The sequence below is a fragment of the Electrophorus electricus genome, chromosome 15, assembly GCF_041902795.1.
Source record: "Electrophorus electricus isolate QZ-2024a chromosome 15, ASM4190279v1, whole genome shotgun sequence".
In the NCBI taxonomy this organism is placed as follows: domain Eukaryota; kingdom Metazoa; phylum Chordata; class Actinopteri; order Gymnotiformes; family Gymnotidae; genus Electrophorus; species Electrophorus electricus.
This window is the reverse complement of record NC_137511.1, coordinates 2042142-2057500: the sequence shown is the minus strand read 5'-3', so window position 1 is coordinate 2057500 and position 15359 is coordinate 2042142. Positions and strand designations below refer to the sequence as shown.

At 43.8% G+C, this 15359-nt stretch overlaps 1 protein-coding gene across 5 annotated transcripts in view; it reads left to right on the top strand.

The window, feature by feature from the left end:
- mpripb (myosin phosphatase Rho interacting protein b) overlaps nucleotides 1-14973 on the top strand; it is a 38860-nt gene extending 23887 nt beyond the window's left edge. For 2 of the 5 annotated variants that reach the window (XM_081698300.1, XM_081698298.1), the window contains 15 exons: nucleotides 1101-1157; nucleotides 1838-1906; nucleotides 2043-2132; nucleotides 2722-2831; nucleotides 3111-3717; nucleotides 3793-3930; nucleotides 5546-5599; nucleotides 10237-10384; nucleotides 10943-11060; nucleotides 11598-11757; nucleotides 11966-12076; nucleotides 12180-12266; nucleotides 12402-12564; nucleotides 12725-12810; nucleotides 14018-14973. In XM_081698300.1, coding sequence (XP_081554426.1) covers nucleotides 1101-1157; nucleotides 1838-1906; nucleotides 2043-2132; nucleotides 2722-2831; nucleotides 3111-3717; nucleotides 3793-3930; nucleotides 5546-5599; nucleotides 10237-10384; nucleotides 10943-11060; nucleotides 11598-11757; nucleotides 11966-12076; nucleotides 12180-12266; nucleotides 12402-12564; nucleotides 12725-12810; nucleotides 14018-14089 — 2070 coding nt within the window. In that variant the 3' untranslated portion in view covers nucleotides 14090-14973. Of the gene's footprint in view, nucleotides 1-1100; nucleotides 1158-1837; nucleotides 1907-2042; nucleotides 2133-2721; nucleotides 2832-3110; nucleotides 3718-3792; nucleotides 3931-5545; nucleotides 8150-10236; nucleotides 10385-10942; nucleotides 11061-11597; nucleotides 11758-11965; nucleotides 12077-12179; nucleotides 12267-12401; nucleotides 12565-12724; nucleotides 12811-14017 lie in introns of all 5 variants that reach the window. The other 3 variants (XM_026999618.3, XM_081698299.1, XM_035533324.2) reach the window with 3 other exon arrangements.
- Nucleotides 14974-15359: the final 386 nt, after the last annotated feature.

Genomic DNA, 15359 nt, shown 5'->3' with positions numbered 1-15359 from the left:
TGTCTGTCTGTGTGTGTGTGTGTACATGTCTGTCTGTCTGTGTGTGTGTGTGTGTGTACATGTCTGTCTGTCTGTGTGTGTGTGTGTACATGTCTGTCTGTCTGTCTGTGTGTGTGTACATGTCTGTCTGTCTGTCTGTGTGTGTGTACATGTCTGTCTGTCTGTCTGTGTGTGTGTACATGTCTGTCTGTCTGTCTGTCTGTGTGTGTGTGTGTACATGTCTGTCTGTCTGTGTGTGTGTGTGTACATGTCTGTCTGTGTGTGTGTGTGTGTGTGTGTGTGTGTGTGTGTACATGTCTGTCTGTGTGTGTGTGTGTGTGTGTGTACATGTCTGTCTGTGTGTGTGTGTGTGTGTGTGTGTACATGTCTGTCTGTGTGTGTGTGTGTGTGTGTGTGTAAATGTCTGGCGGGTGTCAGTGTTTCTGTACATGTCCAGATTGTTTGTTTGGGGGGGTGAGTGTGTTTGTACATGTCCGGTTGGGGGTGTGTGTGAGTGTGCTTGTACATATGGGGGGGAGGGGGGTGAGTGTGTTTGTACATGTTTGGGGTGTGGGTGTGAGTGTTTTTTAATCCACCCTCAGCACCCTGTTTTTCTACGCACAGTGTGCAAATGCCTGTTGAGTTTTACGTCCACTGTGTGGATCACTTTACGTTTATACATACTCAGCACACGGATTGCAAAGTGCAGATAATGAGACCTAGAAGCATTTGGTGGGGGTGTTTGCCCATTTGCCATCAGAATGGAAATCTTTTGGCTTTGAAGCTGATCACAAGCCTAATACATCTCAGTATGCCACATACTGAGCATAAAGGAAGCAGTACGCAGAGAAGTGCTTGCTTTGGTCGTGGTTCCCCTTCAGAACGCCTGCACCCGTGGCGCGTTCCTCATGTGTTCCTTCACTTTCAGGTGTCTGCTGTAGTAAGTAAAGGTTGACAAAACAGTGCAGAGATGTAAAGTTTAGAGGCTCACAGCGCCCGGCTCACCAAGCTTTTCAAAGCATGTCGCATCGTGTGACCTCACTCAAGCATCAATTGCACTGGCTGACGCACTCTTTAGGGGGCTTTGGCGTGTATTCTGACCCTATTCTTTTTACTTTTAGCCAGACCTGCTGAATTTCAAGAAAGGTTGGATGGTGAAGCTGGATGAACATGAACAGGTAGGCCACGTTCAAGGAATTTCTGGCGTCCAGTAGACCAGTAAACTTTTTCACATTAATTTTGTCTAAATAATGAGGCTTGCAGCCATTGGTCCTAATGGTCGAAATATACTAATGCATCTTAAGAAACTGAGGGGGTTCTTTGTGCCTACTACTAAGGTTTTTCCTTCATTCTTTTACACATTCTTTTTGTTCTTAAGGGTTGATAAAAGTGTGCTCTTGAGCTTGGACGACAGACCTGTTTCATCATACGTTTAAACATCTGCAAGAGTTTTCGGAGCTATCAAACAGCTAATGGCCGTTGTACTCCTGGGATTTGCAGATTAAACTAATCCTTTTTCCTCCACTATATGTGATAGCAAATGAACTTTGATTTGAAGGGTTTCATGGCCTTTGCCTGGGGGGAAAAGTCTCACGTTTCTGCGTCACGTGTCCTTTAAAGTCTGCTCCATTGCTTTGCCTCTGTCCCTCTCAAAGGGCTCACTGGAGCTTTGAACGTTCATGTTTGGACTTTGATAGCCATGCTTCAATGGGTCAAAGTTGAAAGGTTATGGTCCCTCGGCTCTTTTCTTTGGTCTTTAAAAGGTGGTTAAATGTCTTAAAGCCTGCATGGACCTCAGATAGAAACGTTTGACCCAATCCCTGGATGTTTCCCAGCTTGTTTCGGTTTTCCTTTTCAGTGGAAGAAGTACTGGTTTGTGCTCACAGACCACAGTCTGCGCTATTACAAGGACTCCATTGCTGAGGAGGTAAATCTCGTTTTGTTCTTCCAACGGTCTCCTAGACCGTCATGTCATGTCATGTCATGTCATGTCATGACATGTTTTTTGTTAAATTTTCTTCTCTGACCACACGTAATTCTGCAAGTGTCCTTTCTTTTAACAGGCTTCTGATCTAGATGGGGAAATTGACCTCACCACATGCTATAGTGTTACAGAATACCAAGCTCAGCGAAACTATGGCTTTCAGATCCATGTAAGTTTACATCACGTCTCATGCCTTTTATATGCAGAACTGAATAACTGTCGTTCTTATTAATAAAGGCTATATAGATTTTTTTTTTTATCAGAGTAAATGTGTTGCCATTACTCATGGGATAAGGCATGGGATAAGGCCTAAGATATTTTAGGAGGTATTATCAAGATCTGAAAATTTGTTGTTGAAGCTTTGATGCTTTTATGATTTTTGGCACATGGACAAATGTATGTATTTGTCTTTTCTCTTTAAAACTGGCTTTTTTAATGGTCTTTTCAAAGCAGTTCTTGTGATGTCATACAATTTTAACACTGTTTTACTATCAAAAACTGTAATTATTAAATGTAATTATCCACCCCAATTTTAATACTAAACGGCTCAAGGTAAATTCAGAGAAACCCTCATATTGTTACGCTATATGTTGTGTAAAGAATTAGTACAAAAACTGCATTGCTAAACTGTATTTTTTTGTACCTTGAATCTTTTTTTGCTTGTGTGTGTGTGCGATTTCACAAATGTCTTATTAGTGGAGATTATCCATGGTACTGTGAATCCTCTAATCTGTTTGTGCTGTGTTCATCCTCCACAGACCCAGGAAGGAATACACACCCTCTCTGCCATGACGGCAGGGATTCGTCGCAACTGGATCCAGGCTGTGATGAAGAATGTGCGACCCTCCACTGCCCCCGATGTTGCTAGGTCAGTATTGCTTACTGGTGTGTTTGTCTTCTCAAACTTGCATCTTCATTTTTCCATCCATCCGTGCCTTCAAAGTTTGGTTCCCAGACATTTTCTGCATGCTCCCCTCTTGTAGATGACGACAATATTTTTGATCCCCCTCCCAACACATGTCCACATCTTTTGTTTCATTTTCCTTGCTGCACCGTGCCGACGATAGCTCTGCTGCCCCCAGGGGTTGCACCCTGCACTTTGCAAACCAACGCATTAACTAGAAACTTAACTGTATGTATCGGACAGCCTGACGGACGACCATGGCTCCTGCATCGCCTTCGAGAGCCTCGTGCGACCTGATGTCACTCAGGACTCGCCGTCCTCCGATGCCTCGTCCATGGAGCAGGAGCCCAAGAGGAGCCGCGCACGGGAGCGGCGGCGCGAGGGGCGCTCCAAGACCTTCGACTGGGCCGAGTTCCGGCCCATCGCCCAGGCCCTGGCCCAGCAGCGGGCGCACGAAGCTGACGCCCTACAGGCTCTGCCAGCCGACGCCGAGCGCAGCCGCAGGAGGGAGGAGAGGCGCAGGCGGTACGAGAGCGTGACAGGGGGCACTGCCGTCGTCGACCCTGTCGTTACCACGGACGCCGGCGTGATGGACGTAGAGAACACGAGCCCGGGTCCTTGCAGCGCGTGTCCGCTCTCCCCGGAGCGCCAGCAAAAGGTGGAGGACGAGATCGAGCAGCGCTGGCAGCAGGTGGAGAAGACCCCCATCCGAGAAGAGAGGAGGGTGCCATTGTCCACAGCACTGAGGAGCAGAGAGACCACCGAGCTGGAAAAGCTACTCGAAAGTTACAAAAAGGGGGTATGCTTCCATGTTCCACAGACTGATCTCCGTGGAGAAAACCAAGAATCGGTCAGTTGGATTTAGCACTTCGCCACAGTGTCTTAGCACTTTGTGGTTGACTTGGGCATTGTTCTGCATTTGTAGGTAGAAGAACTGAAAATGCAGCTGGAGATGTGCCACCTACAGCTGGCAGATTCAGACCAGCAGCGGCGTGCGCTGGAGGGCCAGCTCAAGGTGGCTCTGGAGCGCGAGCACCAGGTCCGAGCCGGCTACATCTCCCCGGTAAGGCCCCAGTCAATTCACAGCGGCACGCGCTTGTGAACAAGAGGGTGTTCGTGAAGGTTTTACGCAGCAACTGTGTGCCATGATTTTCCATTAAACAGACTTTGCATGTCTTGGTTTGTCGAAAAATAAAAAAGAAGGACAACCTTCCGTCTTCACAACTGCAAAACTGCAGAAACGTGCCTTGCATGCTCAGTCTCTTGCATGTCAGTGAACAGATCCTTATTCGCTTCTACCTTTACATCTTACTCCCAACATTTTAAGAGATGATGACAATTTTAATTTAATGTTGCATGCTACATTGTCCATTACATTGCTTCAAAACGTTACCTTATGTTATGACTTTTACTATACCTTCCAGATACATTTGTACTCACAAGTTTTGAGGGATTTCTTAATGAAGTTTGGTTAATTTTGCATATCAGAATTCTGAATGTATTTTTTGTTTGTTTTTTGGAGTGGTTTTTTTTTTTTTTAGATGGAACATTTTTGTCCGTGGGTTTTTTTTTGTTTTGTTTTGTGTTTTTTTTTTTTTTTCAGTCCCAATATAGTACAATATTAATGGTATAAGAATAGTATAAGATAATCTAAAACAAATCTAATGTAATGACCTAATCAGAACTGAACCTTTTCCACCCGCTGAATGAATGAAAACCTTTGATCTAACTAAAGGTTTCTGTGTTTTCACGTATCTACAAAATGTGTGATGATGATGACATATAAAGTGCTTAGAAATTTGCATGACATTCATGTCCCTTTACCATTTTTGTTACTGAATGGTTGTAAACATGTTTTATGGATAATCCGGTGGGTGGGTGTAAACGTGGTTGTCTTGTCAGTTTGTATGTGAGGGTTGACTGATCCTTTTCTTCATGAGCTCTATGTGTAGAAAAGTGATTTCCAATAAGAAATGTAGACGTGGCCCATTTGTTTTAAGACGTTTATTGGATTTTAGTCAATAGGTTTTAACCTGGATTGAACTGGATTGTTTTAACCGGATTTCAGTTCCAAATTTTCAGTTTGGAACAGAATGAGATTATTCCATCTGTAACTGGAGAGAGATTTCTGTCATTACTGGATGATTAGTGATTCTGAGCTTTGTAGTTTATCCTGCTCACTGGCATCTCCACTTTCTCAGACGTTTACATACAGAATGTGCTTTGTCTAAACAGAATTATTTTAATGACATTTCCTATTTTTATTATATTTTATACCTTTTTATAATTTCATTTTCTTTTTTCACACTGCACGTGGACAGTTCAGAACACTTTGCTTATTGTAATTCTGTGCAATTTGTAACAAATTAAACTATAGGCACTAATTTTGCAGTACTTGCACCATGAATTATGGCGTAACCATTTAACATGCATGCACTGTGACATACTAACCATGGCCTTTGACCTTATTTTCTTCATCACACTAATTTTCAGCATTTAACAAATTAAACTAAACCTGTTCATTCTCGCTTTAACCTTTGTGGCTGGACAGAGACATTGTAATTGAAATATAAATGTACTTCAAATCCTCAGCAAAATTATTGATGTGCTCTACAAATGAAATGAACCTTAGTCACCTCTGCTAAATGTTAACCAACTGTCTGGTCCCCTTTTCCAAGCTGGAGTCACCTTTGAGTCTTGAGACAAAGCTCCTGATGAAGAAGCCGGAACTGGTTAGTTCTCAAGCGCAGAGCTTAACAAAGAAGTACCAGGAGACCAAAGAGCTTCTCCAGCTGCAAGAACTGAGAAAACGCAACATGCAAGCACAGCTTGGCCTTTCGCTTTCATGCTTGTCCACCAAGGAGCCTTACTTTCCTGACACCAAATCAGCCACTTCACATGAGATTCTTCCTTCTGATTCTATTACAAAACCACTCACTCTTCTACTTCTGGATAATGAGGGCAAGATAAAAGAGCTTGAGGACTTGTTAGATTGTAGTAGGCCATTGTCAGTGAAGGAGTTGATGAAGTTACTGCACTCTCTCAGGGATTCAGAATCCTCTGATTTTCTTCAAGAGAAAAATGAACATGATGGGACAGATGACATAACAAAGTGTCAGAAACTTCTGGAAAATCTTAAAAACCAACAGGACATTGAAAATGAGACAGTGAGGAACAGTCTTGCCAAGGCTGGTGACAGCATTCGTGATTACGAAGCTCGTCTGATCACTATGGAGGACATGTTGGGGAGGGTACAGAGACAGAAGGCTGAGAATTTGAAAACCCCCTGTGTGTCGCCCTGTCAACGAGATGACCCTACACAAATAACCAACTGTGGTCTCTCTCAGAAGGTTGAACTGCTAACGAGTGAAAACGATGCACTAACCCAACGCTATCAGGAAATTGTCAACCAGCTGAGAGAGGCAGACAGGGAAATAGACAGACTAAAGGCAGAGCTTCAGAGACTTCAGAATGGCCAGCAGCATCAGCTGGCCAGAGTAGGCCAGGACATCCCTAAGCAAGAGGACAAAGAAGTAAATGAGCATTTCTATGAACAACAACTCAATGAGAAGTCTCAGAAGCTTCAAGAGGCTCTCCTGAAGTTAGAAATGCTAGGAAACAGTTTAAAAGAAACAGAAAAAAGGCTGCAGCTTAAAGAAGCTACTCTCAAAGGTCTTGGATTTCAGCTACCTGAAGATGACAAGGACGAGTCTCTCCTAGAAAAAGAAAAGCTCAGGCATCATATAGAGGTCATCGAGTCCAAGCTTTCTGAAAAGGAAAGGCTACTTCATTCTGCTGACAAGTTCTGCCAAGAACTTCAAGCACAGAACAAGGAGCTCCAAGTGAAGAACCAAGAATGCGAAAAGACTTTTAATCAACTACTTTTAGAGGCTAGGGAGGAGATTAGAATGTTGCACGAAAGAGATGCGGTAGAGGTGGAGTCAAATAATAGAAGTGGAGTAGACCGCGAGTGCCAAGGGTCACTGCAGAGTTGTGGAGGTACGACAGAGGAAGTGCTGGAAGGATTCAGGAGGAGGACTGATGCTCTTAACCTGGTGCTGGAGGTGTTGATCAAAGCCAATGAAAAAAATAACATGTGCGAGTCATTCAGCATTGGCATTGAGAAGGACAGTTCGGCAAGGATCTGGACGGGCGTGACGAAGGTGTTGTTTGAACAGGAGATTTTGAGTAGAGTTTTGGGAGGTATTGAGAATTGTGAGGGTGACTGTGCACAACCATTTGCTGCTGTTAAAGATGTTGTAGGGTGCATGCTAATGGAAAATAAAATACTATTTTCTATGATGAACCTCTCTGCAGAGCAAGACACTGAAACCTCAGTAAATACGGAAAACACTGAAACAGCTAGCCTGCTGGTGGATCAGACTAAAGTGGCAGATAACCATATAATTGCTGTCATTATGAAAGAACTTACTGAAGAAGTCCAAAATAAAGTAACCCTGCTGAATCAGATTGCTTCTCTGGTTAATGAACCTGCGAATGAGCTGCTCCAGTCCTTGGCTTCAGCACACTCTAACTGTGTGTCTGACAAAGGACTGTGGTCCCAGTATGTTCATGATGCCATTTTAGATGTATCTTGTACATATTTTATAATGCGACAAAGAATCCAGCAGGAGAAAGAATTGCAGGCAGAAGTACAGTCTGACCTACATGCAACAAAGGATGCCTGTTCTTATTGTCCTCAGTTAAGAAAGCAGAACATGGAGCAGAAAGCAAAGCTTAAACAAATGCAGATCCAGTTGTCAAGCCTCCAGAATCCCATCAGTGAAGATTCAAAGCCAGTGACCCACATGCAGATAGAGGGAGAACCCATCGATTCTCTGGATAAAGCCATTCAGATACAAGACATGGTGGCCAAACATAAAAAGGAGCTTCGGGAATTAAGGGAATTGTACGATCAGGAAGCAGGAAAGCTGCGACAAGAAGTAGCTAAGGCTGGAGAAACTCTAAGACTGAGATCAGAGGAGAACATCAAAGAGATCGACTCCTTGACACACTGCATGGAAAATCTAAGGAAGAAACATGAGATGGAGCAAAACCTACTTGTGGACCATTTCAACCAGGAGATGGAAGAGCTTAGTGTTGCTTTGGGCCTTCAGAGGGCAGACCTTCCAGATGACGGCCAGCCAAGCCCAGCTTCCCTCAAACAGCGGATCCACAACCTAGTGTCGCAAGTGTCTGACATGACCGAAGAGACGAGGTGTCGAGATGAGGACGCTGCATTGCTCCGTCTGAAATACGAGAAAGACCTGGAAAACCTAAAGGTCGAGGTCTTCCTTGTCCTTGTTGTTCTTCATCTGTGATGGCTTGCATCTCGTTGTGGCAACTTTAGACTCTACCCTTTCCCCATCCTTTTCATTCATTAATCCTACCATCCTTTCCTGCCTTACCTTTTAAATTCATCTCCGGCCATGCATGGTGGTTTTAACCTCTGACATGCTTGTAGCTTTCGGTGTTGGCAGTGTGGAGGAGCCCATTTTGATAGCACATTGTAAAAAGTAGATACAATTTGCTGTCAGCGAATCCATCAAAAGGGCGGGAAAATGAGTTCCTCTGGACTAACATGGCATGCTTCATAGCAGAATTTCCCCTTAAGCAGCTGAGCAGGAATTCTCAGTCACTCAGAATTCTCAGTCACTCAGCTGAGCCTTTGTGAAGTGTGTTTAAAGTTGCGAACATCTGAATATATTTATTACATTGTATAAACGCTGTAATAAGTAGAAAAATAAGCATTTATCTCAAATTAATATAAGGATTTGCATTGCATTGCAATTCGCATTACATCCAAGTCAGGCTGTATGCATTCTACCTGACTGACTTTGATGTGTTGCTTTTCTTCTTACTCATGCCTGATTTAACATCTCTCCATGCAATGCTGGATTAACAATGAATGCAAAAGCCTGTCTTAATGACTGAAAAGTGCTACAGTGTCTGCCAGTTCAGTTTTAAAGGGACTTAGTCTTTATGATTAATTTTTAAGGCAGATTTTATTATGATAGACTATGGGGGGGCCTTGAGGAATCTTGGCACATTTGTTGTGTTTTGTATCTATTTCAGTCCTATCTTCTAGAAACACCAGCCAGTCCATGTTTTTGTTTTCTTCTAGCCCCTGAGACACTTGAGCCAGGCAACTAGGGCCACTGGGGTGCTGGTTGTCTAGTTGGGGTGTACTGGGAACTGTAATAAAACAAATAAGTGCACTGCCTTTTGATTTTCAAAGATTCAGTTAGAACCCTTTCATTTAAGTCAAAGAGAGCACTTGGCTAAGGTGATGGATACTCTCCAAATCTGACTTTAGCCATTGTGATCATCCTTTAGCTTTATTAAGTGCTTATGTGTGTATAATTTTAAATTTGTGATGGTTGTTAGTTTTGAGCCTGTAACAGTGAAGCTGTCGTGAAGCCTAGTCCTGTCTTTATTCCGGGGGTCAGTAATTTAGTTTCCTTTCAGGTGTATAACTGTTGTGCTTCTACTGCATGTTTTGTTTTATTGGTAGGTTGCTGTGGTAAGGGTTTAATATTTCAACAATTAGCAAGAAGAAATGATGTATATAGACTCTTTGAGTAAAACCCCTACTTCACAAAGTAATTAAGACTTAAGGTACTAAACCTAACGCAGCTTCATATTGGTCTATTTCCGATGGTCCAGTGGCACAGTATTAGCTCTCGTTCCTGAGCAAGCCAGCGGACCCTAGATGTTCCACATAGTGAGCCTGCCAGACAAACAGGCACAGGTGTGGCTGTGATGTGACAGGAAGCAGCTCTTTTCGCAGCAGGACTGCCTGCCTTTACAGCAGACGTTCCCGAGACAGGGTCTAGTCCCTGGAAATGGGCCCGGAAAAAACCTAAACCAAAGGCCCACCCTGTGCATCCATCTGGGGCCTGAGCGCTAAGGTTAATGCCAGTCAGCAGGCAGGAGAAGTTGGGTCACAATGACACAGTTGGAAAAAGGCTTTTGAATGCCCCTGAGTAACCTAGGGCAGCGTGGATATCCTCAGTTTCAGCTCTGTTGTTTATCCCCTTATTTAAGGCTTGGCCTACGTTCCACTAGGGATACAATGGTTTATTTAAAATGGTTTAGAAAAGTTCCATGAGAACTCCTTTAGACAGTGGCAGTGCCAAATAATTCCACTAGTTTATGGAGAGCCACCTTACCTTTCCCAAGCAAGTTTCTCGCTGGCTTCTACGTGCTCTCTGTGTTTGGCGTAGCCTGATTTCTAGCTTTGGTGTGGAGACCTCTCTATAGTCCAAAACTGCTGTCCTTGTGCAAGAGCAGCGTTTAGTTGGGGGAACCTGGTGAATCGGAGCACTAAACGGCACCCCTGTTGCCCGCTTCCTCCCTCCTCGTCCAGGCCACGTGTGAGAGGGGATTCGCTGCCATGGAGGAGTCCCATCAGAAGGTCGTCGACGAGCTACAGAGGAAGCACCAGCGGGAACTAGAGAAGCTGCAGGAAGAGAAGGAGAGGTTGCTGGAGGAGGAGACTGCGGCCACCATTGCTGGTAAGGCCTGATGATGATGATGATGATGATGATGATGATGGAAGTGTGTTGGGATGCTAAAGTAGTGGCAGACTCGCAACAACAGAACGTCTTTATCTCATAACCTATATGGTGATTATATGTTTACAGAACGCCCTCTATATTAACAGGCAGCATCTCGTCAGTGTGCAGTTAGAAACAGCAGCCTGTGTGTGTGTTTGCGTGAGCGCGCACTCGTGTGGGTGTGTGGTACATATTCTGTTAGCCATGCACCAACTCTTCAGTGATGGCCAGTCAGTTTTTTTTATCTTTGGTGCATGTCTTTGGGTGGTGCACCATCCTCAATCTAGCAATGACACTGATGCGTGTAAAAACCTCTCACAATCGTATCGGCACAAACTCATTCCTGTGCCACTGCTGTGAGAGTGGTGTGTCAATCACAAATATCTAGCCAGAAGCTTCCCAGTAAAGAAAGGGATCAGACAGTTGGCCGTGGTAGCAGGTTGGCTATACTTTATATGCTTTACGGACATTTTTATTCATGTGGTTTATTCATTTATCTGTTTAATTTAAATACAGCTATTGAAGCAATGAAGAATGCACATCGGATTGAGCTGGAGAAAGAATTGGACAGAGCACGCAAGGCAAACAGCAATGCAGAAAATGCGGACATTGAGGAAATTCGCAGGCAGCATGAGTGAGTAGGCCATTTCTATCAGATGAGGTGGCATTATGTTGTGGCTCCGGTTTGTCTTTTAATTCAGAGAGACTAGCTTTTCAAATGTGTTTGAAAAGAAATGTTCCTGTCTAGCCCCTTGCCCTCATCTCAGTCCCATTCCCTGTACCACAAATGAAATTATGATTGCAATAACAGGCTTTGTTGTTGTTTCGTCTGGTGAGGTTACACCAGCAGTTTCACACAGCTTTCTTCCGTGCTCTCTTCAGTTATTGAAAGAATTTAAGTTGATTGCACAGAGCCTGGTTGCCTCATTCAGCTCGCCTGCAAAACATATTCTAGGGCAGTAGGCTGAAGGGCAGAGGGCGATCAGGTGGCCAGATATGCTGGTTCTGAGAATTTGCATTCAGAAGCCTTTTTTGTCCTACCATGGCCCTCCGATGCCATTTGTATTTATTTTGCGGGTTGAACACTGGATGATGGCCGGGTGCAGAAGAGCGCCAATGATTTGAAAGCATTGATGATTGGAACTTTCTCGTGTGTGTGTGTGTGTGGTAGGGAGGAGCTTGTGTCCTTCCAGCGAGAGATCGAGGTGCTGTCCGAGCAGTACTCCCAGAAGTGTCTGGAGAACGCGCACCTGGCTCAGGCGCTGGAGGCCGAGCGGCAGGCCTTACGCCAATGCCAGAGAGAAAATCAGGAGCTTAACGCACACAACCAGGTGAGTACCAGGGTGTGGGAGCCATCCCGCCGTCCACAGCGCAAGTCCACACAGTGCATGCAGGCCCTTTGTGCACTACGGCAGCAGTCGCCTGGACTCCTGGGCTTTGTCCGTTATGCTTTTGCCTTTAATGGTCGTGGTTGCTACAATAGTGACATTTTTGTTGTTGTGGTTTTTTTTTTTCTTTTCTTTTTCTTGGTTTTAAAAGGAGCTGAATAATCGTCTAGCTGCAGAGATAACTAAAATGAGATCAATGACCAGTGAGGAGGGGGGAGAAAGTGGAACAGTTATTCACGGGAAGGAGCGGTACGAACTAGAGGTCTGTGGTTTTGCATAGTTTGTTTTACCTACACGCTTTCTATAAAATTCACTTGTCTTCCAAACCTGATTGCTATTCTGTGCTACTGTGCGCTTGCTTATAGGTTATGCTGAGGGTGAAGGAATCAGAGGTTCAGTATCTGAAGCAGGAAATCAACTCACTAAAGGATGAACTGCAAGCTGCCCAACGAGTAGGTGTTTAATATGAATATCCTATAGCTAAATACGTCGGGCCAGCCATTCGAACGAGTTCATGCTAACGAACGTACAGCGATTGGACGCCAGACTGCTTTAATCTGACTTTGGTGCTGGTGGTGGGGCTCCAGGATAAGAAGTATGCCACGGATAAGTACAAGGACATGTACACGGAGCTGAGCATCGTGAAGGCAAAAGCAGAGCGGGACCTGGGGCGTCTGCGGGAGCAGCTGCAGATGGCCCACGAGGCTCTGGGAGAACCCACACCCGAGGACGTCCAGCGCCGAGGCTACGGTAAAGCCCCGCTCGGGACACAAGCTGGACACCTCTGTGACGGAATTTACAACCCAAAAGACTTCTACGTAGTTGTTTTGTTTTGGTTGGTTGGTTGAAGTCTGTCAGGCTGTTGCGAAGGTGTTCTTATTGTGCCTTTGCCTTCGCATACCTTTTTCAGATATCATGAAGTCAAAGAGCAACCCCGACATCCTGAAGATGGCAGCGGCAGCGGCGAAACGCTCTGAGCGCACCATGAGGTCGAAGGTGGGTGTCATGAGAGCGATATGTGCCTTTGGGAGGGTTGATGAGTGATGAACTGTAGAATGAGAGGATACAGCCAGTGTGTGGAGGAACAGGTCTAGTACTGCCATCTTCAGGTCAGCCCAGCTAACTTGTCAGTTGAACCAAAATCCTCGGTTGACCTCCTACATTAACTTGCTACTCACCCAAATTCCTGTACATTTCCAAACCCCGATTTCTTATCACCATTTCAGATTTTAATAATCTAGTTTGGTCATGTAGTCTTGAGTTTGTGTGTCTTCAACTCTTCCTGTGTTGTTTCCCACAGGAGAAAGCCTGGTAAGTAATGGTGACAGGTGTGCTTTTGAACACGCATTTGTTTAACACACATTGTGGTTGTGATCGCGTGTGCTTGCCTTCCCCTTCCCTCAGTCTGTGGCTCGAGACATGCCCTGGGACAGCTAAAGCCATGAAGGTGAACACCTATTTACTGCTAATTATAGATGAATGGCCTAAGAACAGACAGACATCTTTCTGTAGGGGACATTTAAATGTCTCAGAATCAGAGACATGTCACGAATGAAGTAACAGGCAGTCGCTGTTACGTTAGCATACTGTCCCATTATGTGCTCTGAGGATGGGGCTACTGGTGTCATTCCCTCACAACCCCATCAACCCCATACCCCCACCATCTACTCACAAAGTAGCTGAACTTTTCCTTTTGGGCACAGAGAAAAGTTTTGTGCACTCTACAACAACATGGCAAGCTCGATTTTCAAACTTGGAGCAGTTTCACGGGTCATCACATTTGTGCAAAAGATCTAAGTGCTTTACTTGATCCTGAAGATTAAACTTGCTGTGCATGTATGAGTGGGCTGAAGCGAAACTCTGCAGGGCGTTATATCTCCAGGAACAAGACTGGGCAACCACAGTGTAAAGCATGTGTTTCTGTGCATTTGATTAGGTTCATATCATTTCAAATTCTTATACTGAATTTAAAATATTCAGAAACACACTTTTCCAGTTCTTCCAATCTGAAGCAAGGAGCGTCTAATCAAGTAGGTTTCAACCGGGAAATAACGGTTCATTCATGTGCACGTACAAACGACACTTTCTCTTGTCGAGAGAATGCTTGATTTCAGCATGTCACCAACGTCATTCAGATTAGCCTCTGTGTTCCAGAGTGGTTCCTGGAAATGACCTTTACTTGTCTTGTCTTGTCTTTTCTCAGAGTCTAAAGGAGGGCTTGACACCAGAGCAAAGGCTCCACTTGTTCGACAACAAGGACGCTAAAGAATTCTGACACTGAACCATCAGCCTGACTTGCTGCATGTCCTAAAGGGCCTGTCATATATTAGCCCAGTAACCAATCACTTAGAAACACACTGGTCACTGCACACAGCATATATTAAACATGGTATGAAGTTTGAATTTTATGTCTGTAGTCTGCATTTCGTGCACTTCAGTTACTGTGACTTTTTTTTATTACCATGTCTTAATGTAAATATTTGTTTTTAATGAAGCATCTATCATGCATACACTAAACATGACCGTGTAAGCTACTGTTTTAACTCTTTAGTACGTGTGAATAGCCAAAGGATAAGTATGTAATGACTCAAATTATACTTAATAAAGAGTAGATACAATCATACCTGCAGACTTCCCTATTAAGATAGATGTGGTATGCACATTCCTGCCAGCTTCACTCCATTATCTGGATGAAGTAGAATTGCTGGCCAAGTATAATTTGACAAATTTGACACTGCTTTAATACTCAAAAGTATTAACTTGTACATGGTGATTACTAAAATGTTTTAAGTATAGGACCATTCTGAGATAATGACCAGTTGAGGCACGGACTTGTATTTGGAGGGCTTTTTGTTAATGTAAAATATATACAAATTTATATAGGGTTTCCTTTGTGTAATCATGGTCAATCCACTGATTGGGAGTTTGATTTCCTTCCTACCACCCCCACTCGTCTTCCCCATTAAGCTGACATCTAGTGTTGTTCAGTGGCAGTTGCCAGTATTTATTTAAATGTTTTTGTTGTTGCTGTTGTTTTAGTTTTTTTGTTTTGTTTTTTCTTCGCTCACATTTCCATTCCTCTGTATGTTGTTACTGTAAATATACCACAAATGTACACCAACTGACATGTTTATTAGCAATAAATATTTTTGCACCCTGCATGTTTGTTTTACTAAATCTGTTTCACAGTTGACCACACACACAGTTTATTTGAAACTTGATATACGTGTGCTCTTTTTCATTAAGAATTCATGTTTAATACATGAACTTATTTAATAGTGCTGGGTATGTCATCTGTAATTTAAGTAGCTAACACATTAATACTAATTAATAGAAGGAAATAAATACTTCTTTTCCAGTTAAAGCCTTTGACGAAGAATGTTTTAACGCATGTGAACACCCATCCCATTATGTCCCATGTTTCACTACAAGTCCCATAATGGCCCATGGTGTCCCATGTTTTATTATATATCCCATAATGCTCCATAATGGCCCACGGTGTCATGTCCCATAATGCTCCAAAATGGCCCATGGTGTCCCCTATT